The sequence below is a fragment of the Taurulus bubalis genome, assembly GCF_910589615.1.
Source record: "Taurulus bubalis genome assembly, chromosome: 6".
NCBI classification, from domain to species: Eukaryota; Metazoa; Chordata; class Actinopteri; order Perciformes; family Cottidae; genus Taurulus; species Taurulus bubalis.
In genome coordinates this window covers 22,303,261-22,329,157 of record NC_136594.1, presented here as the reverse complement: position 1 = coordinate 22,329,157, position 25,897 = coordinate 22,303,261, and the positions used below count along the sequence as shown (strand labels likewise).

At 42.9% G+C, this 25,897-nt stretch overlaps 1 protein-coding gene across 1 annotated transcript; it reads left to right on the top strand.

Annotated features, from left to right (window-relative positions):
* Positions 1 to 696: 696 nt before the first annotated feature.
* On the top strand, positions 697 to 15,518 carry pik3r5 (phosphoinositide-3-kinase, regulatory subunit 5; the record flags this gene model as incomplete). The annotated part of the gene is made up of 17 exons (XM_079220401.1): positions 697 to 796; positions 4,769 to 4,884; positions 5,013 to 5,081; positions 6,018 to 6,156; positions 6,831 to 6,900; positions 7,353 to 7,527; positions 7,845 to 8,013; positions 8,129 to 8,197; positions 8,409 to 9,298; positions 9,416 to 9,541; positions 9,722 to 9,850; positions 10,461 to 10,554; positions 11,082 to 11,158; positions 11,592 to 11,685; positions 12,434 to 12,516; positions 13,057 to 13,172; positions 14,277 to 15,518. The coding sequence occupies 17 exons, from the start codon at positions 697 to 699 to the stop codon at positions 14,425 to 14,427; spliced, it is 2,667 nt and encodes an 888-aa protein (XP_079076527.1). The 3' UTR covers positions 14,428 to 15,518.
* Between the last annotated feature and the right edge of the window lie 10,379 nt (positions 15,519 to 25,897).

Genomic DNA, 25,897 nt, shown 5'->3' with positions numbered 1-25,897 from the left:
TCCTTCCCCCTCAGAAATGTCCCATTTATGGCAATGGTAATTATATTTATACAGCACGTTTTCATGTAAACTTAAAGTGCTTTACATGTAAAGACAAAAATATATACATATTGGCATGTATAGATAGATGTATATATATGTTTATACTGTCTTCATTATATTATCCACCACATTGCACTGCACCTTAACTGCTTCTCTTTTGCACTCTGGACAGATGCAAACTCTATTTCGTTGTCATAGTACTTGTACTATGTGCAATGACAATAAAGTTGAATCTGAATTTGGCAGCATAAACAACATAAATATAAGTATACAGTAGCATTATGCAAGCATTCGTCAAATCACACAGCTATAAATGAAACAACACATCAACACAATACAATTAAAACCTTTGCACTATCACATAGCTGTACATGTTCCCAAACTGTGCAAGGAACAAGTTCACACCCACGGCGTGTTATGGTTTGTGTGTCTTCCTCGACTATTTTACATACTTACCGGGTTATCTGCATCCATGCAAAACTGACGAGATAACGCATACCGGTCATGAATAGGGAGGAACATGTAGATGTTATGCACGCATTCTGTCGAATTTGAAGATAACATTCCACAGAATGGATGAATGGGAATGCATTATGTTCTGATACTTAATATTGACTCTGTCTCCCGTCCCTCCACAGAACCTGAGCAGTGAAGATGCAGCACACCTCGTGCACAGAGGACAGAATCCAGCATGCTCTGGACATGTGTCTGGACGGGCTGAGACAAAGCCCCACAGCCGCACAGCACTGGAACGGTAAGAGGCCAGAAGGAGGACGAGGACTAGAGCTTTGGTTTGAGATACGTGACAACAATGTTTCTACACCGCTTCGATGAAGACGAGGGATATTTTTAGTTAAAACCTTACAGCTTAGAAATGACAACTTCACAAAGAAGCAGGCTTTCAAAGGTGCAGTGTGTAGGATTCTGCGACGTCTAGAGGCGAGGCTGCAGATTGCAACCAACTAAAACTTCTGTGTGCCAACGTGAAAACGCAAATGGCCCTATGTAGAGCCAGTGTTTGGTATGTCCCTTTTGGGCTACTGTAGAAACAATGGCAGAGGATCTGCTCAGTATGTAGATATAAACGTCTCATTCTAACAAAAAACGCAACAACTTCTTATTTTCAGGTGACAGCCAACTAAAGAAAACACACTTATTAATATTATTTTATTTAATATATGTTTTAATTTCTTTCAATTGATCCCCTTGAATGCTACACACTGTTCCTTTAAGAAGGAGTACTATCAACCAGGGGCGTCGTTAGGCCTGTTTTAGGGGGGCTGAAGCATTTTGATAATTGTTATTGTAGGGAAAGTACAGGTGTATTTAATAACATTGATGATGGCTGCATTCCACTTCGGGGAGGCTCTGATAGTGCATGCTGGTCTTTAAGATAGCTTATTGGGCCGCTCAGTAGAACTGAGCTTTGGGTAATGCTAGTACCACCTGTGCTCGTCAAAATGTCTGCTGTTGAAAAGTGCCCCAGCCAAGGTAATGTAAAATCTAATTTTCCTGTTTTGTGGCTGATGGCAAATTTTCCCGCATATTTTCTTAATTTTCAAACTGGTTTTGTGGATTTCAGCTAGTCATGGTTAAACGTTGTGTGATACTCGTTACCTGAAGAGGCTGGAAGGAGCTATACGCTTCCAAAACGTTAGCTACGTTTTTAGCACTTCTGTGCTACGCTAGCTACTAAAGGTTGACTAAATGTATACACATTCTGACAATCATTTTCAATGATTATAACAGTGAATAAATAGGAACAGTGTTGTTCCTTAATTCCTCTGTCTTCTGTCTCAGTCAGCAGGTGACGTGGCGCTTCACCTTTACACAGTGATCTGCAGACTTTAGCTTCTATCTTTATCTTTTTAACCTGTATTCACAGCTGAATCAGTTTCACGTTCTGGATGTCCTTTAAACGTGTATTGTCGACCTTTCTGTCTGCTTTTCTCTGAAAAGGCTTTTAGTTTTTTCCAAAAATCAGATAACATCTATCAAGTGAGTGCAGTTAGTGACAGTGTGGGCGCCATGACAACATAGCTCTGACAGCTGGATTGAGGGGGGCGGGGCTTAGCGAAGGGTCAGTTGAGCAAGACTCGGTGGTACAGGCGTCAAACTTTCTCAGAAATATCGAGTACGCACACAAACACATTTAAATGTGATGTGTGCTGTTTATATTGCTGCCTCGAAGAGAAGGCAGTTGTTTGTTCACGCTTTCTCAACACAAGGGCGGCGTGTGACAGACAGCGTGCGCGGCCTACGAGTAGATGTGTGTCCTAGCTTGTTGTTGGTGACACTGCTGCCGTCAGATCACTGTGGGGGGAATGTGTTTTTGTGTGCTGGAAGAAGTTGTGTGAATAGACAGCTGGGAGGAAGTGGTGGCCCAGACCGCAGTGTGTGAGTGGGGCATCATGGGGCAGGAGTACTGTGGTGCACGGTGTAAAAACAGATCAGGCCAGAAGATTAAATTAGCCATTGCCAGAGAGAGTGTCTTATAATTACATAAACATGTTCTTGGGTTTTATATCCTGATAGACTGTGATGATGAGAATTTTTACATTTAAAGCATGCGAGCTGAAGCTGGAGTCGGTTTTTCATGTTTCACTCTCCTCCTCACTTTATAACTCCATCCCATGTTTAGATGATTTCCAGGGATTTGTATGTTATGAGTGTGATTACATCCATTTGAGCTTAAGTACTGAGATATTCAAATCCACATCTCATGAGGATCTTGCAGCTTCATTTCCAGTGCTGGCATCTTTTCAAAATAAAGAGCCGTACAACTCTCCAGTAAATATGCAAACATACCGTCAAGAGATGTGAGATAGGACTCCCGCGTGCAGAGACAGACAGCAACTGACACGTTTCTAGGAAAACATTTCTGCGTAACCTGAACAAGGGCTGATGTGTTACTTCCTGAGCTCCTCAGAGATGCATTCGGAGCTGTTGAGACCGAGGGATCAAATGGAAAGTGAGGCAGTTTTTTTATCAGCATAGTCAGATTGGTGTGGTTTGACGTACTGTATGCCCAGCTCTCTGCCGCTGTTTCATCTCAAGTTTCCATTTCACACTTATATAGAAAACCTCCGACCGAAAGTTTCCAGTGGGCCATTAATGATGTGTGGGTCTAGTTATCCTCATCATTTTCCTTTTGATTATTATTATCATATTTAAATGTTTAGTCCCAAAAGTCTTTTGGGGAAGATACCTTAACTCTTGCAACAGGAAATCTGTTCTGCTAAAACATCCTAACTGAAACACTGAACTATTGGTGTTAAAAAAAGAAAAACACCCCTGAATTGCGCCAGCACTGTAAAGTCCTGCTGTGAGGACTTCAGTACAGTCTCAGAACCAAACACAAGATTTCTGAAACCCACTTTATAACCAAGATGCCATGATATGATGACATTAGATGCAATTCCATTCTTAAGGGCTATGATTTGTTGGATTTCACAGCTGGAATAAAATGCCTCCTATCATCTGAAGTTTCAGGTTGCAATAAACAAGAAGCGTTTGTGTAATTGTTCCCAGTTGTTGTGATATTATGCAGAAAACTGCTTGGATGTCTGAATTTACAATACATTGATGGTAAAAGAGTGAATGTCTGTGGATTCATGGTCTAACTGTATGTCATCTATTCAAGATACAACGAGTTCTCATACATTTTGATATTTGTGCTCTCTCACCGGGTGAAGCGTGCACACCATTGTGCCTCACTGTACGTGCAATAGCCAAACCTCCCTGGCTGACTTTGATTCAGAAATGTCACCTCGGGCTGGTTCCTCCTGTATACATGAAGTATATCCTCAGAAACCAGAACCGCTACTGTCCGTGCTCGCAAATTAAATGTTGCTAGCTAACGTAACTGGAGACAAAACCTACTTCTGCAGTGTCTCTTCAACATGGAACAATTTACAGAAGGACTAGAAATTGTTGTTTTACAGGGCTTTTTTTCTTTTAGCAAATCTTTCTTTTAAAGGATATTTTAATCCCACTGACATTCATAGTTGATTAAATAAAAGCTAAAGAAACTTGCCGTTTTGTCTGAGCTCTCTTTCCCAGCATGTTCATTCTTTTTGCCTGCATTACTTGTATCACTGCATTGCTGACATTCTTGTATTCGCTCTGCTGCTGTCAGAGTATACACCAGCCGCATTTAGCAGTCAAAGCAAATAGAAAATGATGTAAACTCACACTGCTGGCCATACACAGATATAGCTCTACGAGTGTGTCTGTCGGAGCACAAACAGAGTTTTGTATTTATTGCCCTGGCTTGTGGCGCTGCTGTTTATTAAATATCCTTAGTGATGGACTCTGTCTCCTCCAAGTGTGCTGCAACCCTGACAACATAGCTGTTGAAGTGCGTCATAGATGCATGTGTGCACTGATCATCAATTTTACAGCCTTTATTCTCTTCAACCCCTTGACGATCTATCATTACAAGACCATGCCGTGCATTGTTCATATCCACAGAGCGTCAACTGTTGTTACGGCCTGATTTTCTTGGTGGAAACTTGGTGGAAAGGTGTAGAGCGGAGGTCTGCTCTTTCCGAGTGCCTTTCTAGTTTTGAAAGTTGTTATGGGTAAACTCAGAGCGTGAGAGTCGACAGTACAATGGGCCACTGTCTTTTTGTAGCAAAACTGTTGGGCTCTGGACTCTTCTGCCTCTATGTTTAACACGTGTACGTTGTTGCATTAACACAAGTCCACATGTGCTGTCTTTCAGTGCTGATGTGCTCGGTGGGTCAGTCAATGAACCGCTGGAGCCTGGAGGAGCTGGTGAAGAGGGACCCCGAGAGCTTCCTCATCCTCTTGAAGCAGATCCTCAGGAAGACCAAAGAGGTGAGAGGTCAAAGGGCAAAGAGGACCCAGTTGTCGACTAGTAATGTCCTCACGGCTGCAAGATGGTGCTGTAATCTTTGAGCGTTTAGCCTCATCGACTCTCTCTTTCTGTGTGTCTCCATCTTCAGGTTCAGGAGCAGTGTCAGTACGAGCTGGTGGCTCCCCTCGCCATCATGTTCTCCTCCACGTTGCTTCAGGTGCATCCAGATATGATGAAAACCATGTGATGTGAAAGTACCCTCTCAAAATGTGTGCTGCTTCCTCAACACAAACCATAGAGACATTTCCCTTGAGGTGTTAGAGTATGTGGCTAAAGCCTCCAGCACAGTTTGAAAAACCCTGAAGCGCAACTTTCACAGGACACAAAAATCACATAATTGGATGTCTGATTTATTGATTTATTACTGGTTTGACAGAAAAGAGAAGAACTAGCCATTGTTTGATTGTTTCAATAGGTTAACATGATTCTTACACTAATTTATTTCACTGAAATGCAACACACTTCTTCTGAGTATTTCACTTCCGTTTGAGCTCTGGAGCAACTGATAATGTTTCACCTTTGAGGTTTTGTGATGACGTGACAAACGTGCCTTTGGTTATTTATTGTCACAAAGCCTGTAACATAGTAAAACAGTGGCACATTATTATATACACGAAGCTGGGTTAATTACCTCATATAGAATGTGAGACGTTGATGAAGTAATATTAAAATGAAGCAGTAATGTAAAAGAACAAGAAAAGTGACATATAAGCCAATGTTGTTATTACTATCATCTGTTTAAAATGTGTTGCACCTCTTATGGTCAATTAAAGGGACACACTTCAGGTGGGTCTATAGCAAAAGAAAATAGTGAAAGGAACACCGGATGTGTGTTTTGAAAGTTTCCTCTCCACTAGTCTGAAAGAAGAAATGTTTTAAGGCAAAATTGTCGAGAGAGAAAACGATGCTTCCCCCTAAATATATGGGTGGAATACACCTCATTCACAGGTTTTTCTTACAAATCTGATCCAAGTCATTACATTATCAATTGCTGTGGGTAAAACCTCTGGTCCAGTCTAATGCAGGAGTCCATGAAGCTATTCTCAGAGTTGCGGACGGCCACTGAAATAACCGACTTGTGCCTCGCTTGCAGACACCTTACTGTCCTGCAGACACGGAGCTGCTGCAGCGCGCTGTTGAGGTGTTTCGCTGCTTCCTCACATGGCCTGAGCCGTACTGCAGTGTGTGTAGAAGCCTCCTCACCACACTACAGCTGGAGATCAAGGCCCCAGGTAGATATAGATGGGTTTGTGTTGCCAGCGTGTGTTTGTGTGTGTGTGTGTGTGTGTTTCTTTTTCTATCCCAGTCTGAACTGAGTGGAACCCTGCTGGTTTCTTTAAACCCTGGTAATTGCTCACCCCCTAGTGATAAGTCAGGGAACTGCATTTAGTGCTTCTTATCCCAGAAACACTTGCAGCAACAGCAGTCATGACAGGAAGTAATGCCATTAAAAATCGGATAAAGCATAAGCATTTACAAAACAACGCACATTTAACACATTTGAACACCTACGCTGAAATTCTCAGGAAAGTCGAAGGCACAGATGCAGTCTTTTGGTGATTTTGGTTTAATAAGTGTGCTTATCTTAAAGTAAAGTGCAATTAAAAAAATATATATAGTATACAAAACAACTTTTATTTTACAGTGAGATCAATGAATATAATATGTGACTTCCAACCCTGATACTAGTAGCCTAATACTTACAGAGCTGAGAACTTGTGAACACGATGAGCTGCTTCAGGTCAAACTGCTTATAGCCAACATGATGATGATGTTGTAACTTCCTTCTGCCTGTTCCACCAGCACACTGTCATGAATAACCGTGTTCTTGTCAAGTTGTTAATTTAGAAACCATAAACAGATGGAAGAGAACAATAATAAAATGTTTTTTCTATTTTCCTCACAGGGATTTCCTTTCAGAGACTTGTGAGAGAAGAACAGTTCCTTAACACCCCGAGCCTTAGCTCCAAGACCATGTACGTTCACACAATACAAACTAACTGGATCTGGACAGACTGGAGAACTATAGAGTACACTACATGCGCTCGATGTATTCATTATTTAGGATTTATGGTAGAGTGAACAGTTGTTGGTGATATTGGGACTGTATGAGGACAGTAAGACCTCTCTGATCAGCGGCCATTTCATGAGGATCTATGGTTCGTCCGGTGCAGACTGACATGTGTTATCTTTGCACCTTCTGCTTTCTTGTTCAAATGAACCATTTAAAAAAATTAAATAAAAATTGTCAGTGGTTCACAGTAACTTTATCTGATCTGACGCCATACCTTTTGAAGGAAAAAAAGAAAGAAAAAGTTGCTGTCCACAAAAATAACAACTGAATCATAGCATTTAGGTGATTAGCACTTAGTCCCTTTTCATACGTGTTCATGCGTTGCCAGTGACATCCTCTGTGTGCTGCCTGCAGGACCGTGCTCCTGATGAACCCGTGCGAGGTGCCCGCTGACTTCCTCTCGGTGGCCGAGCAGCTCAGTGGCATTCAGCACTCGCAGAGAGAGATCTACATCAAACTGATCAAACACGCCTTCCAGTCCACACTAGGCACCAAATACCCGCTACAAAGCATCCACGGAGCCCTGCAGGTATGTGCTCAGAGCTGGGGGCCGTGTACCGAGGTCTAGGGGTAGTTCTTAAACACAATTAAATGATATTCTGAGGAGGAATTCTGTTTGAAATGTCCTTTGTGTTCAGGGGTTAGAGTGTCATTTATACAGATATGAGATGAAACTACACTGTTTAAAACGAACACCAGTAGTTTATAGTATTTCGATCACATCTATACTTTTAAAGAAGCCGATGCAAACCAGAGTGTGTCACTGTTTGAAGAATTCGACGGGATAGCACTGCATGTCTCAGGACACGTACCTTGACTATAACATCTTGTGAATGCTCTTTGCAGGCAAAAGACGTGACTGAATTGGGGTCCATCTTCTCCGTGGTAAGTGATGTCCTCGAGGCGGCCGCTGCCATGAGCGACCCTTTGAAGAGCCGCGGTCACGTGATCCAGGGACTTGAGCAGCTGAGGGAGAGCATGAGAATACCCGCATCCAACGGAAGGAGGTCTGATGGTGAGCGGGCAGATTTTATGAACTGGGAGATGCGAACACACGATCACGTTATAATATTTCAGTTTCTAGTGGTTGTTGCTCTGAGACGCTGTTATTTTGATGTCGTCCCTTTTAGGAATGCTACAAACTCTACCCTTGCCGACAGCCAAGTGTTACATGTTTCACTGGGAAACAGATAACTTTGGTAAAGTATTCTGCATGATACTTTATTGATTCATACACAGGAATATCTCTCTGCTTTGAGTGGATGGAGAGAAGTCAGCACAATAGGAATCCAGCCCCCTTTTTAATGTGACATAAATACATTTACAATTTCTATTTGTTTGAGTTTCTTTCTTTTTATCTTTCTAAATTTCTCAATGTAAATGGATATTTGTCTTTTTTGATCCCTGCAGATGTTCTGAACACCCTTTTGGAACACGAGCCTGATGACCAAGAGCAAGCTGAGGAGGAAGAGGAAGGAGACATTGATGATGATGAAGAGGAGGAGGAGGAGGAGGAAGAAGAGGAGGAGGAGGATGAGACAGAGATTGACGTTGAAGAAGAAGATGAGGATGAAAACAGAGATGAGGAGGAACATGGAGTGGAATTGCCTTCAATGTTTACCATCACTAATGACTACACCGCCAACCACCGCGCCTCCACCTTCTCCACCATCTCCTCCCTGTCCAACGCCTCCAAAGACTCCATGTTCTCCACCATGTCCGTAGCCTCGGAGTCCTACGCCCCGTCGCTCTTCTCTGTCACGTCGGGCGGCGACAGTGACTACTACGACTCTGACGACATCTGCTCCTCCCCCGTCGCTGAAAAATGCTCGCCCAAGTCCAAGGCTTCGGCCCGGTTCAGCAAGCACCTGTACCGACTCTTCATCAAACCCAAGAGGCCTCGGTCGCTGTCCCGGGCCAAAAGCCTCGGAAACACGGAGTCGAAAGACCGCTTAGTGGTGCGGGAGAAGCGCTCCAACTCTCTTCCGCAGCAAGTCAAGTTAGGCTGTCCCGAGCCCTACCTCCAGCCACCAAGTCAGACTCTCAGACACGTCTGCTTCCGAAGGAGGCCGATTCTCAGCAGCGACGAGGACAGTAAGAACACCACGCTGAGGGTGGTGGTGTTCGGCGCCGACCGCGTGGCAGGAAAGGTGGCCCGAGCCTACAACAGCCTGCAGAGGAAGGAGAGTGCGTGTCCACGTCTCAGCAGGGCCTTCAAGCTCCAGTTCTACTTTGTGCCCGTGAAGAGAGCCTCTGCGAAGTCTCCTTGCATGAGTCCAAAAGGAGTGTCCCTCTCTCATGTGAGTCTTAGAGCATGACATCATTTTCCTAAGCTGTCAAAGAGTTGCACTGTAAAGAGAGCAAAGAAAGACTTGTCACAATTCCGCTGTTGTAATTATTGCTTTTTGCTTAAGCAGGATTTTCACCTCGCGGTCACAGGGGACAGCACCAACGACATTGCCCACCTCCTCGGTATGTTGGACCCTTGGTACGAAAGAAACACCCTTAGCCTGCTTGACTTGCCTACCAACGTCGTCTGCCAGGTACAGCTGGAGTCCAACTTTTACACTGCCTTAACAAAATTCAACCTCACATTTATCCAGCTAAGACCATCTCCATTGTAGTCTATTGCTCAACCAATATGTATTCCAGTTATGAGCATGAATCTTGATGTATATATTATTGTGTGAAGTATTCATTCATTATTTTTCATTGCTCTGCAGCAAACCTCAAAGACGGACTCGGATTCATGCGATAGTCCCGGTGAGTGTCTGCCCATCCTGGCCGACTTGGTGCTGTACTACTGCCGCTATGCTGCCCGGCCAGCTCTGATCCAGCTCTATCAGGCAGAGGTCAGACACACGCTTATACACAAACATCACACATACAGCCATAGTAAACTATATGCATCCCTTTAACCCTAGAACACTAACATTGGGTGATTTTCACCCCGAGCGATTGTGGTTACGTTATTGTCATTGTGTTGCTTTTGTCTGAGTTGCGTGGGTCCTTGTGTGGCTTCATGCTGCTCACTGACGTTATTGGGAAAAATTATAAAAAAATGTGGATGGGTTTTACCATTGAAGGGAGACTTTTCCTTCACAGGACAAGGCTCACATGTGCCAGGAACAGGTGGACTAAAGAACAAGTTCATAGCTCCTTTATTTATATTTAGATTCCCTAATTTTTCACCCGATTTTGAGCCTTTTTTAGGGACCCCCCCATGATACCTGTACTTCAATTTGCCTTTTATTGTTGTATTTTAACAAACACTGATGAGAAGTATTTTTGATCAGGTACATAATAAAACGTTGGGTAAAACGTTTGGTAAAATATACCCAACGTTAGTGATGGTGTTACTATTTTTAACGTTAGTATTCTAGGGTAAAAAACCTGTGAGCCATGGTATTTAGTCTGACTGTTCACAAAGGGGACAATGATGATTGATCCTTGGTGTTGCAGCTGACGTTAGCCGGTGGTGAGAGGAGGACGGAGGTGTTCGTCCACTCCCTGGAGCTGGGTCACACCGCAGGAACACGAGCCATCAAGGCCATGGGTGAGTGTGACACGCACACATATCCGAGCAACCCTGCCAGCAATTAATGCAATTTTCCAAGCACTTTAATGCATCATCGGTTGTTTTTTTCTGAGGTTGAAGCTGAACTACCTTTAATATAGCGGAACATCAGTTATTTATATGCCATGATTCAGTCTACTTCTACTTTTCTAGTTTCACTTGTCGCAGCTACGCTTGCAAATTTGCTTTTTAATTTCATTTACAGAAGTTACAATTCAGGGAAAGCTCTTCATGCTTCCTGCATAATTTAGATTAGGTGCACCTTCTGCTTTCTTGTTTAAATGGGACTATTTTTTCATTGTCATTTTATTATCATCTGCATTGAATGCTGTTACAATGCAGCATTTCTAGTGTTCATTTTTCTCCACTTGTTTATAAGTCTGAATTCATGTAGTCATATTAAACAGTACTATAATATATTTTTATTTTTTGTAATGGTATAACTGAAACACTGCTCTCATTGATCACTAATGTGTGTGTGTGTGTGTGTGTGTGTGTGTGTGTAGGTGCTGCCAGTAAACGGTTTGGTATCGACGGTGACCGAGAAGCAGTGCCTCTGATGTTGGAGGTGCTGTACAACAGGGTAAGCGGGTGATTTTTAATCCTCTATCAAAGAGGAAAGTCTTGAAACTGAGCTTTACAGGAATTAAATCATAAATACTAGCAGATAAAACGTCCCCGTTGTCTACTTTTGGAGGCCGTGAAGGTTCTCCCCGTTTACCCTGAGTCAACTGGTTTCGGCTGTGGTCACTTCTCCCCCCACAGGAAATGAGGCACCGAAATGGTGCGGCAAACCAGTCTGGCGATCAGTCACGAGTCCTGTGTGTGTGACGCATTAGAGACCAGACTGATGTTACTCATCATCTGTCATTAGTCTTTCATTACATACATTGTTTCCTCAGATTGAAATATTGTTCACAGATTTGAAAGGAAGCAGCAGGTGTCTGTAATTTCCCAGTATGTGTATGTTTTTTTTTCTTCTCTTTTTTTATCGTTTCCCTTCTCCTCCCGTTCAGGTGGTGATCAGCGGGAGAAGCCAGTGGAAGAGAGAGACCAAAGTCTGCACGTCAGTAAACTTAACCAAAGCGTGCAAGAATCCTGAGGCGCTCGGTACGCTATACTATATATAACGCTACGCACTGAACTGTGCTGGTTATGCTGCTGCAGGAAACAGTCACAAAACCTAGAAATGTCTCGTTTTTGCACTCCGGGTTCCCTCGTCTCAAAGTTAATCGTTTTCTTTTTTCATACTTTATATTTTATTTAGGTATTTTTACCTAGTTTAACAAGAAATAAATCCTTCAAAGGTAAGAAAGAATAAAATAAATGCATCTGGCCAAGAAGGGCCATGAAAAAAGAAAAGTAAATAAGTAAAAAGAAGAAGATTCAGTCCAACAAACAGATATACAAAAATATATTCAAAGTTCTATTTACAGGGTTTCTTTAACTTAGATCTAAACTTATATATATATATATATATATATATATATATATATATATATATATATATATATATATATATATATATATATATATATATGGGCTTGCATCTTGGTGAAAAATAGTGCTCGTCTTTTTAAGAGATAATTTAAGATCTTTGGTGATGAACTTCTCCCGAGTGCCTTTTTGTCGAGGGAACCAGCGCTACGCTGTGCCTGAGGCACTCTATTGAGGCCGCACATAGACATAATATTTAATGATTGTCATTAGTCAATATTTCAACAAGCATTTGTGTCTCCAGCCAATGTGGAATTGAAATCCTTTTGATGTTTTCCTTTTGATGCCCACATTTTGTAATTACGTAGCAATTACAGGTGTGTAGGTGTGCTCACACTGTGTTGTAAACGATCTCCTTCAGACTCAAAGATGGAGTGCCTGCAGCTCACGATGACTGAAGTCCTGAAGAGACAGAACTGCAAAAGCAAGAAGGGCTACAACCAGGTGAGCGGGGGCTTGTGGTGTTATAGCAGCAGCAAACACATTCTCTATTTAAATACAAAGACCTCTGTACACGCTTGAAAGCATCATAGACCTCTCTCTCTCTCTCTCTCTCTCTCTCTCTCTCTCTCTCATCCTCACGTCTGCTGAGAACAAAGTTTGTCAGTTTGACAAAAAGCCACATCACAGGCGAGACTGGGGTCTGTTTTGCCAAAAATATGATGAGCGCAACATTGTAGTTTAATCTCTTCATTTAGATGTGTGTGTGGTTTTTGATTTGCAGCAGTGGTTTTGCACCTCAGCAGATCGGTCCTTAGCTCAAGGCTCTCTTCACACCCAGGGACAAAAACAAATGCTTTGAAAACAAAAGTAAAACAACTCAGAAAAAGCTGCAATAGCCATGGACATCATGTCAAACGATGTGCAAATATACATGGCACAATTTTGAAGGGATTTTCCGAACATCTTGCATTTCTTTTGTGTGTGTGTGTGTGTTTTCTTCTTCAACATGTTTATTCATGAGGTGCAATCCTCCTTTTGTAGCAGCTCAGCGTGACAGAGGTGAAGGTGGACAAGGTGCAGGTCAGCGGTGCTGGAAACACAACCTTTGCTGTATGTCTGGACCAGGATGAGAAGAAAATACTGCAGAGTGTCACCAGGTCTGGACACACACACACACACACACACACACACACACACACACACACACACACACACACACACACACACATTACAACTAATAATGGAAATGAAAACACCTTTTGGATTTTTACGGTAAGCGGATAATACATTGATGTTATTCAAGTATGAGGAAACACTTCGTCCCCTTTCTGTTTGGCATTTTGTTCCAGAAATAAAAACAAAACAACATTCCTCCTCCTCCTGTGAAGTACTCTTTGGAGTACCAGTGCTGAAACTACTTTTATAATGTACCTGACTGATGGCATACATCAGTGTGTGGAGCAGAGGGATGATGCATTTGCGAGAGTCCCATCGCTCAGCCTGCAGAGGAAACACACACTCAGTCAGTCAGCCGATCAGCCACGTTAAAGATGTGTTGTTTCCGTTTGTTCCAATTTCATGGATGAAACGATTAGTTGATGGACTCAAATTATTATTAGCGAATAATTGATAGGGTTCATGGTCAATCAATTCGATTCCAATCGGTAAATATTAAAACAACCAGATAAAGCGAGTCAGCCACAGCTTTTTTTGTTGTTGTTGTTGTTGAAAGATTGATAACAGAGCCACTGCTGACATCTAGTACTTGTTCCAGCTCTTTTATCAGCACTCACTCTTAATTAGAAGTGTCCCAAACACAATCATTTATAACGTGTCCAAAACACACACACACACACACACACGTATGCAACACACACACGTATGCAACACACACAGGTATGCAACACACACAGGGGACATTGATGTAGACATAAACAGTGTCTGGAAAAGAAGTGGTACACCACAACTATTTAATCTTTCACTTCTGTAAAGTGGTGGTATCTCCCCAAGACCGGATCTTTGAACGTCTTTAGCTTAAATAAGTTTCAAATGTCAGAGAAATAATTTCTCATTTTAAAGACAGATGAGAGAGGCTTATTATTTCTTGACGTATTCTGAGTGCAATTAGATTTTTTTTCCTATTCACACATGAATAGAAACACACGCACACACACACACACACACACACACACACACACACACACACACACACACACAGCTGTTGCTCGTCTAACCCATGTGTCTCCCTCTGTCCCATACAGATGTGACATATCAGTCTGCTATAAGCCCGACAGCTCCACCGACTGGAGGCTCAGAAAAGCCCCGACCTCGGCCCAGATCCAGCCTCTCAACCCCACCTTCTGCTCCCTCCTCTGCCTGCCCATAGTCACTTTCAGTGGGGCTCTTCCCTGAAGCTGCTGACCACTGGTTTGAACTGGGCGTTTCGAAGGGAAGTATTCTGCGCACCTATTCATGCTCTCGATAACAGACACTGAATGACGCCGTCGTCAAGTTCACACGATGGTGGCCTGAAGCGGCAGTGGGGTGCAACACGATGGAAAGCAGCAGACCCGGCCTATGATCGTCAATACAAATACATACCAAAGAACCAGAGAAAAAAAGAACCACTGTATACATCTGTTCTAATGACGCGCAGTCCAGCTTCCTCCGTGCGAAGCAATCGTTCACTGTTGTTAAGGAAACTGTTGAAATTACATTCGAGGAGTTTCAGTTCCTTTTTTCCTGCTGAAGGAGAAGTGACCATGCAAACCCACAGTAAGATTATAATGTAATTTGTCAAACAGTGTGCATCTACAGGAGATGGTATGTTGAAATGTAGACGTCGTCTTCGATTCAAAGGACCAAGGGAGGAAATCTTACATCTGCTGACCAGACTGAACTAATGCCTCCATTAGAGGACTATGTGACTATATCTGAGAATGGACACTATGGATGTACACAATATGTAAATAATATGTTTGTAAAATATGATATTGCATGCTTTACCTTGAATGTCATAATGTTTTATGTCTGGCATGAATGGGAATTTAGTGATAACGTTTCTCCGAAGGAGTTATGTGTGTGACCAGCAGAGGGCGCTGTTGACATTCCAACCGACCTGAGTTGAAGTACAGATTACTTTAATAAACGATAGCTGTCGTCTCACTTTGTAATAACTATAATGTAATTAATGCATCAACCATATTTGAGCTTTTGCAAAGTGCTCACCTTTATTTCATCAAGGGCACAGATGGAAAATATAAATTTGGTATTGTGGTGCTAAAATACCTTTATAAAAAGTAACTGATTCGCTGCACTTTGCATAATGTTTGACATTTGAAATATGTATATGACATTGTTGTGTTGCTGGAAAAGGGATAATACCCTGATCACCTGACCGAGACTGAAAAAGTAGCACTGCAGGTCAATATCTTGTATTGAATTGGAGCACTTGAATATTAGATAAATGAATTAGGTACTTTGATGTTCAGATAAATGCCCTGCATGCCTCCTCTGATGGCACTATTGCCATAATGCATATTTATAATTATGTCTATCATCTACGCAATAGAAACCCATCTTCATTAAAATGTATGTCTTTAATCTTCTTCATGATTTTTGCTTTCATTTAAAGAGGTTCCTACCTATCTATCTATCTATCTATCTATCTATCTATCTATCTATCTATCTGTCTGTCTATTACTGTAAATAATAGAACACATGTAAACGTGCTCTGATTGGTTAGAGTGCAGTGACACGCCATTGGTCGGCTTCGGCGATGGGCGTGGCCTGAAGACAAGCCACACTTGTCAGGTTGACAGACACTTGGAGTAAAGGTGTCACGGACCGAGGGATGAGACGGTTGGTCAATGGCGCTGTTTGCACACCATAGAAGCAGGTAAGTTTCCCAGAAAAGACCTGAAATGTTTTAGTATTTGCAGACATGTTGACATTTCTATAGTTCTATAGTCTAGTGTCGGCGAAACGCGTAAAGTTGAGCTAGCACGTCCCGCAGACGCAGAGCTGTCACTGGATAGGCTGGAGGCTGCGGGACATGTCAGCGACATATTTATATTTGGACTTTCTCTCTCTTTTCTAAGTCATGCTATTTAAAAAGAAAAACACGTCCACGCGTCATGGTTTATGCACTGAGATCCGACTTCTGTTTATCTCGTCCACCTCCTGAGTCAATAACACGGGTAATAATATATATATATAATAATATAATATATATAATAATAATAACGGGTCTGATTGAAGCCCCGGCTCTCTGTTGTGTCTGCTGGGACTCGAACAGCACGCTTGTGTTTCTTCAAGCTTCCTTGTTGTAGGTGCGAGCTTCCTGGTACCACTTTGTGGGTGAAGGGGACGCAGGGGGGCTCGTGTGTGTGTGTGTGTGTGTGTGTGTGTGTGTGTGTGTGTGTGTGTGTGTGTGTGTGTGTGTGTGCGTGTGCGTGTGCGTGTGTGTGTGTTTCTATTCATGTGTGAATAGGAAAAAAAATCAAGAGATCAAGAGAGAAGTGGTGCTGCAGTGGGGGTGTTTGTGTGTGTGTGTGTGTGTCCATTTCATTGACTTTGCAAGTGCTTTTTTTTGTTTATCCCTAAAAACGAGCCAGTAATTGTTTAATTTAACTAATAGTATAAGGGCATTGCTATCCTTAACAATAAGGCATGTATTCAATCTTGAGTGCAAATTGTTATTCAGCCATTCACCGCCACACTACGCCCAGTTAAAAATGATCTCCCCAAACAGATCAGACTGGTGATGTCACTGATTGGGTGAGGCGTTCCAGTAAGACATGTGAAAACAGTGACACAGTGGTTTGAAATATGTCGACTCTCAGCTGAATGCTGGAGAGCCAGTCTTGAACTGCTATAGAGGAAATAACTTCAAACATGATGGGGCAAATATCAAATATCACTGTAAATATCAAATGTACTCAAAATGTACTCATTTACTCATTTTACTCAAATATCAAATATCACTGTAAAACTATAAGTAACAAACAGTTATCCCAATTATACCACACGTGATGAGGCAAAAATAGAAGGTTACAGTCCACATGATGTTAGATCCGATGGTAAGCTTTTCATTAGTGCGATCACCGTGCCAGAATATGTCACGACCACAAACTACAGTGACATAATGCAGCCGAAAGCAGCATGTGAATAGTTGTTCAGGCGAGGCGATGACTAGATCAGGAGAACCAGGATAGCAATTTAAACATCAACGCAAAAACAGATTACCACTAACTCATTGGCTGTCATTAGTCAGAGGCTTAACCCAACACCCTTGGTAATAGGCTAATAATAATAATGAGCACATTAAATATATTAAGCTTCAAACAACACAAAGCTAAGCTTAGGTTATCCTCTTGGAGTAAATGAGACCAGGGAACATCATTTAACCAGTTGAATTTTTTTTTTTTTTACTGTAACTGCTTAAGTTCAATGTAGAAAGTTGTCACCATGCAAGGACGGTAAAGAAACGCCACTGATGTACCCATCACTGCCGTCTCTTCAGTTGTCTCTTTATCAGGATGAGGCTACTGCCAATTAAGGAAACTCCCCCCAAAACAAGTTGTGTTAATAGAACAATCATTTTCAAAATGTGTGTCTTTTTATTGAGACATGAAACAGGGGACATTGTTGTGTCAACGAACCCATTAGCTACTCTACAGTATGTACTGTAGCTAATAGCTACAGTACAGTTGGGGTTTCCTCAGTAACATTAGTTTTGTGTAATTGGCATCTAGTAGCCATTATGTTTCTTAAGGCACTTCAGCAACACTGCCATTATGGTTGTCAGGTGTAGACGGTATCATGACAGAATTATGGTGCAAGATTCAAGACCTACCCGTTTTAATAGTTCCAGTAAAGCGGGCGTAAGAGCATCTTTAGTTTCTGTACTGTGACGTGTTCCTAAGGGAATCGGCACATTTGAGCGCTGTACAGTTACAAGAGGAATTTAAATCAAATCCGTGGCGTTTGACTGGACCGCTTAAAAGTGTGCGGGCTTGGAAGGTATCGCACGATACGGAGCTCCAGAGGACTGTTGACTGCATACACACCTCCTTTGTCTCTAAAGGTGTAGCTGGGTGGACAGACGTCATGATGTTATTGGAGGAAACTGGTTGGGACTAGCTTATGTGAGCGCACTTCATATTTCGTTTTACAGGGAGAAAAGACGATTGGATTTTGATACAAAAATACAAAAAAAAAGTTTTTTTGCATTTTTTGTTTCATATATTGTTAGATGTGACCGGGGGTTTGATCAAAAAGGGTTAAAAAGGCATTTTTCATTTCATCTTGATTAATTGGAAAGTCAGTGTAATGTGTTTTGAAGGCACAGTGTGCAGCAAACAGGGTGCCTCTTATAGCAGAAATGGAATATGAGCCCTTAACAAAATGTATCGCCCTTCCAACGTTTGTCCAACATGAACCAACGTTAAGTCTCACCCTAAGTTGTCTTTTTATTATTATTTTTTTACTATCTAGGTCACCTTTGAACTTTATCTGTAACAGAGTCCTTTGTCTCCTTCATGTTTTGTTAAAATTAGATGGATGATACATGGGACTTAGTGCCCCTGCACCCAATGAGGGTTAACATCACCATGTGACCATACGAAGAACACTCAGTCCTCTTCAATGATATCACCATCTTAAATAACATTTTTGGACAAAAGTTTGGAGGGGTATTCCAAAGCCGCCGTAACACCAAAAACACTTTGTTTTGTGGTCACAGTGTTTTTTATCTAAATTGCTTTGACTCATTTCTATTGCTTTTTTTGAAACAGTCTTAACATTCTCAACTGAAAGCCCACTTTTCAGAATTGTTTGAACACAACTCTATTTCTTGTTTGCAAAATGTACCAACCCTGAGAAAACATTTAATTCAAGCTTCAAAACCTAGTTATTGTGGCAATTAATATGCTAATAGCACCAAAGTGAAAAGTAGTTTTGTCATCGAGTGAGCCACCTTTTGATATTTCACGTGAAGTCATAAAATAACAATAAAGTAGTAATTCAGTAGAACACAACAAATTGTACATCCACACATTGAGAATTCACAATAATCGTGCCAAAGATTGTTGTGTGATACACACATCATAACTTATAGATAGATCAGATAGTGTGTGTGTGACTGTGTGCGGACGTGACTGAGTGAGTGTGCACCTCTGTGTTTGTCTACAGCTAATCTCACATGTGGCAAGACGCGTGCAGTTGGCTCGAATTAATTAGAAATTCAAATCTGTTGTTAACAATAAAGTAATAGTTTGATTTATAAAAATAAATAATGATCTCATTAAAAAATTGAGGCGTGCAAATGAGAGACACTGCTATCAGTAGATCAAACAGGGATGACTCAGTCAGCCCACGTGAGGCCAGCGGTGGATCCGACACACAGCGCATCACAAGGGAGTCTTCGCACGGAGAAGCAGCTTGGTAAAAAAAAAAATGAGCAGGTGCAAGCTTCTTTTTTTCCCTTACACACCGTGCCACACATGCACCTAAGACTTTGCAATCAATTATTACTGAGCTGATCTGTAACAGGCCGGTGATTGTGCTGCAGACACAAAGAAGGTAGAGGAGTTCCTCCTGCGGCAGGCAGCTCAAAAAACCCCGCTGTGGTCCCTTTTTCTCCCCTTTGTGGTTTCAGAGAGACGTAGTTGGAAGGAAGATAGATCAAATGGACTCCACCATGTCTGTACACTGGGGACACAATGCTGAGGCAGATGATGCAATCCAGCTCCAATCATCAGTGTTTTTATCAGAGTTAACAATCATGCACAAACCACTCTTTACAGCATTTTGCATTTTACAGTACGTGTTGTTAAGGAACTTGTTGTGTCTCAATGAATCGATCGTCAGAAATTTTGTAACCTCTCGGCTGCATTTGCTACTTTAGGCCGAGTCTGTGCTGGAGTGCTGGGCCCAACCCGGCCTACCGGTTGCGGTATTTTCCAGGAAACCTGACACACTTTACGTGACAAAGTCATGACAAAACACCCTAAACTCCACACACTGCAGCTCCGAAAATGCAGACAGACGAAGACTCCTCAACATTGGGACGCCACCCTCGCGCTTGTGGTGTGGAGGAGTAGGAAAAACAAACGTCAAACACTTCTTGGCAGTCGTGTACCGGCGGGCTCCTTGGAAAGCAGTCTCCCATCGTGACTTCATGCCAAGTGTGTGTGTGTGTGTGTGTGTGTGTGTGTGTGTGTGCATGCAGATCTATTTCTGCTGCTGATCATGCCTATGTGACGCACTTGGAGCATCCTGTGCTTGTAGCAGTTGTATCACTTTCCACCCAGTGACCTCCAGTGAACGTTTAGCGCTTATTACTGTTACTGCGTTGCCTCTCTGTGCCACTGCGGCTGAATACGGTCCGCCGCCTGGTGAGACTGGCGATCCACAGGAATCCTCACATTTGTCCAATGCCTTTCCATGTCTGGAAACAATGTTTACTTTTCCACTCGCGTCAGTTGCAGAATACCCCGAATATTTGGTCTGAGAACGTGTGAAATGTTGCAGACGGACTGCGCCCTTCTGCAGGTTGCTTCAATATCAGGAAAATCTGAGATGCGGGCAAACAGCGTGGATGCTTCGAAAGAAGAGACTCAAACCCGTGTCAGTCTTGCAAACCACTTGGCAACTGGACTTTGGCAATTTATGTATAAGCATAACTGAGAACCTGTAGATTTAACATGAAGAAAAGCAAACTAAAATACTTGAAACAAACAGACATTCGCAGCTTTTTTGTCTTTTTTTTTCAAGTTTTTAAGTTTTCTTCCCAAACTGTCCAGGAGCTGTAAGCCAAAGTCCCAACTGATGAGTGGAGAGCATGCTTCTGGATAACAGAACTGTCTTTTCTTACTCAGTCAGAGGATTGATCGAAAACATGAATCATTCACGCTCCGCGTTCCCCACAGCTCTCTGGTTTTCCGCAGGCCTTGTGTCCGAAGCCGCCGCTGCCTCTCGGGGAACAATGCTGTCTTTGTTCGGAGCTGATTTGATCCGCGATAAGAACGGATTTAGAAGTATTTCATGCATGAAGAATGAATCTATTCACGATTCCAAAAACACTGATGACCATGCACGTAAATAAGGGGTCATGCGTCTTTTGAATTGACTTCAAACGTCTTTTTTAACGGCTGCACTAGAAGAAGCGCCGGTATCTTGTCAGTGGGAGTTGCAAGTGCACTGAATCCACATGCATATTGTGTGTACGTGCTCATGTGTGACCACACAGTGTGTCTGTTTCACTGCAACGCATCCTCACTTCAGCTCGTATGATGTCTTATGCAAAGTGTCCCTGCCAAAGCCAGCAACACGTGTCATTAGTTACATGCGTATGGTCTTTTGAATAACAGGACCACACGCATGTAGTTAGAGTTAAGTAGCAAAAGCACTTAGGAATGTCACCATCACTTCGGAAAAGATGGTGACATTCTTAGTAACGTTGAGGCAACACAACTAGTTAGGTTTAGGAAAAGATTGTCGTTTGGGTAAAGATTAGTTTGGAACTGCGTTGTTACTGAACGAACAGCGGGTTACATGCCGGAGCAGACCGGCCTGCTCTGTCTGCACAGTGCATTTGTGTTGTTAAAAACTCCTTAACTGACACATGTTGCCTAAATGCCACATCCTCTGACCCCTGACACCCCTAATGGACCAATAAACCCAGTTATCGCCATCACAGACCCCACAGAAGAGAACACACACACACACACACACACACACACACACACACACACACACACACACACACACACACACACACACACAGACGCACACTTCTCGGGAAACCCCTTTGTATCTCCACATCTTCCTCTTGCCTGATGGATTTAGCACACTCCGCCCAGCAGCATACAGCGTCACCTTGTCCACCCACAGCTCTGATTGCTGGAAGTCATATTTACACCAACTCCTCCAATCACCACATTTCCTTTAGTTCATTTTTTTAAATAGCATATTCATCTGTTTGTGGCAGGTTTTGCAGCATTATTGCATACACTGTATGCAGACCCTGAAGAAAAAATAATCTCTGGTCAGTCAGGCCAGCCAGGACAACAGAAACACACACACACACACACACACATGCACAGGCACGCGCACACACACATTCACCGGTCGAAGAGGACTTCCTCATATTGTCCAGCATGTTGATGCAGGAAATCACTTTGATTGATATCCCCCCCGATGCTCACACTGAATTAAACGTTTCAGGCGTACACTTGCAACTTGTGTGTGTGTGTGTGTGTGTGTGTGTGTGTGTGTGTGTGTGTGTGTGTTTGTGTCCCCTTTTGGTCTCAGTCAACTGAGGTTTCTTTGCTCAATCAGACATCTTTTTTTAATGCCACATTTGCACAGCATCATATTTGTTCTATCTCCTTGAGAAGAAAAAAAGAAAAGAAGAGGATTTTTTTGTTGGCACACATAGTTTGCAACATGCATTTCCTTGTGAGAAACTTCAAGTGCTAACACTCTGTACTTTTTTATTTGTTTCAGCTATTTCCTGCGCGCTATATAGGGAAGAAACTCTGCAGGTGCTATCCTTGGTCTTCCACTATTTCCAGGTCGATATGTAATAGAGGATTAGACACACCATGCTATCGTATGTTGGGGATTTCCAATCAAGCACACACACACACACACACACACACACACACACACACACACACACACACCCCCACTGCAGCACCACTTCTCTCTTGATCTACGTACAAACGCACTTCCACACGCCGTCAGGTCCTTCCTGTTTTATTATCATTTTTTTCTCTGAGATTTCTGCAGCGCGCCTGAACGGAAACGAGCGCTCCTGTTTTCTGTTTTTCGGGGGCCGCATTGTTTGAGAGACCCCGGTTGAACACCGAGATGCACAGCTGAACACCCACCACCCGCCCAGACAGATATGTATCAAAGCGGAACTCTGATCAGGAACCAATTCACATCAACTGCAAACAGTCAACAGTCGTAGGGGAAGTTTGCTTCACTGGCATGCGGCCTTGGCATCTGTAAGTGTTTTCAGCTCAAGGTTGATTCATGAGCACTTTTCCTGGCCATTTGACAGGATTTAGTGGCCACAGAAACAATGTGTGCTATTCAAGTCATGGATGTTGCAGTCCGTACCTGATCACTCGTGGTTTGCTCAAATGATGGAAGACGATGTGTTGCTGCTGATTGGAGACGTCTGGAGCGGCGTTCCCATGTAATTTAATCGTATAATCATTTTATGTATATTATCCGTGCTTTGTGAATCGCAATGCTCTCACCTCAGTGTTCGTTTGTTCAAACTCAAATACCCTCTCGACTCCCTGGTGATGCTTGTTGGAGCAATTGCGTGTTTTAGAACATTCTTTGTGGAGAAGCACAGAAATAGCCAGTGGACTTAATGTTAGACAACAATGCCACACCATCATGCAGCTATGGTGGTTATTTTGTGTTTTTAGAGGCTTGCTTTCCTTCAGAACTCGTTCTGCAGACTGTGGGTTTTCCAAGCCAGTTATTTGTAAAGGTTTGTGAATGATGTGGTGCATCTATTTTTAACTGTTCTAAACTCTGCCTCCCCCGGTCACTCCGGCTCACTCTCTCTCTCTCTCTCTCTCTCTCTCTCTCTCTCTCTCTCTCTCTCTCTCTCTCCGTCTCTCTGTCTCTCTCTCTTTCGGGCCGTCTAAATATAGAGCGCTGTCTGCCCACTCATTCTGACAGAGAGGAAATGCTGTGTGTGTGTGTGTGTGTGTGTGTGTGTGTGTGTGTGTGTGTGTGTGTATGTGTGTGTGTCAGCTCCTACGCTGCATTAATAGTTCCCGTCAGAAAAGCAGAAACAGAATGTGAGTTTGCACCAAAGTTCACAAAGCGTGCCCTTGGATGGCCTTTGCACGCATGTGTGTATGTGGATGCACGAGGATGCTTTCCGCGTGCACGTTAGAGCGACGCAGTGCGGTATGCCTGTTGTGTCTGCAGCCATTCACGAAGAAGACGCAGAAAAGATCTTTTGAGACGCAGACTCCAAATAGAGGTCAGACGGCGTAAACAGAGGTATGGGGGTGAAAGACGGAGAGAGACAAGAGAGAGAGAGATTACATCAGAGGCAACCGGAAACTTGTGGTCAAACAGGCAGCGCTGCTGTTAGCTGCTCGACTTCTGAAAGCACAGCTTCTTGTTCGGGGGTTGGATGGAGGTTAATCCATCGCACAAAATCCTTTCATTGTACACATGCAGCCTGTGGAAGTTTTGACCCCCTGCGCTGTGTGTGTGTGTGTGTGTGTGTGTGCGCCGACATGAAAGAGAGCAAAATGTTGTGAGTCACGAAGTTCAAATCCAAATGCATTCAGCCAACAAAACAGCACTCAAACAGGTTCTGACTCTATGACACCTGCACAAACACCCCACCCCTTTCTTCTCACTTGCCTGTGACTCTCTCTCTGTCTCTCTCTCGCTGTGTGGTGTATGTGTCACATTTGTTAGTTTCAGTACAGAGAGCGTTCGTGTGGATGGAAACGCTCTGCAGGACCGAGTAAGTCTCCATGATATTATTATTATTATTATTATCTCTCATCTACACCTGTTGTGATTTAACCGCTAAATGTTAATAATGGGAGAAGTTTCGCTGCCTCGTGTGACGTTCCGGATGCACGTTGATGACATTTTGATTCAATCTGTTTGGGGGCTGACAAACTAATAAGTTCCATTGAGAGCGAAAGAGCGAGAGAGCGAGAGCATTTGGTTTCTGATGTTTAGTTTCTGTGACTGAAGCTTCTTATGATACACTTCTGGTGTTTATTTAACACAAAGATAATGATCAGCGCCATGAGCTCTCGTATCAAGATGATTTACACTCGGTATGTTGAGAGCAGAGCAGAAGAGTTTATTTATTTGTATTTGCCCTAAAGCATGAACGTGATCATCCACATGCACTCTGCATTCATACGCTGCAGGAAAGTCAGTCACTGTGGCAACCAGCGCTGAGCGTTTGTTGTGGTTGGGGGGATTTATTTGTGTTGTTTTCATCATGAAGGATGGGAAACGAGTCATTAGTGTGATTTTAATGTTTTGTTTTGTTCAGATAAATGCAGATTTCATTGTGAATTTAGTGTTGCGGAGGTTTGAGAGGTGACTCACTAACCTGTGTGGGACCCGAGATAAAGAAAGTGGCTTGAGCTTTGAAGTAGGTTGAAGTTATTTATAGGAACACTTTCTTACAGTGGTGGGGAGGGCTAGCGTGGGACAACTGCACCGTGTGTGTGTGTGTGTGTGTGTGTGTGTGTGGATAAAATAATCCTTTATTAGTCCCACACTGGGGAAATTGCAGGATTACAGCAGCAAGAGACCATAGTAAAATAAAAAAAAAATAAAAAAACATGTAATAAATATAAGTAAACAGTAAAATAGTAATAAAAACTATCTATAAAAAAGTGTGTGTGTTTGTGTGTGTGCGCGCTCAGTTGGAGCTGATGAAGGACAGGGTGGTCACGAAGGCAACAACTGTTTGCACCGTTAGCCGCCGCCGCGTTGAGAGACGCGTGGAATCAACCGATATGCTCCGACTTGCGTATCGAGCACCGTTGAAAACCACGAACTTTGGGTGCAACCCTTCAGCAGTATGAATGTTGTAGTTCTCACACGCAAATTCAAAAAGAGAAACCTATGGCGATGATATTATCGTCCCCCTGCCTGTGAACGAGAGAGTTTTAAATAGCTTCGTTCAATGTAAGAGAAACAGTCATCCACCCCGACACACATCTACGGTCAGCCACCACACGGGAGGCCGGCTCTCCGACCACCGAGCGTCTGAACCTCGGACTTGCCAGTAAACAGCCGACAACGTTGTGTCTGTGTCTTCTTCTCTCTGCTGACAGATGATAGACCCACAATGCAC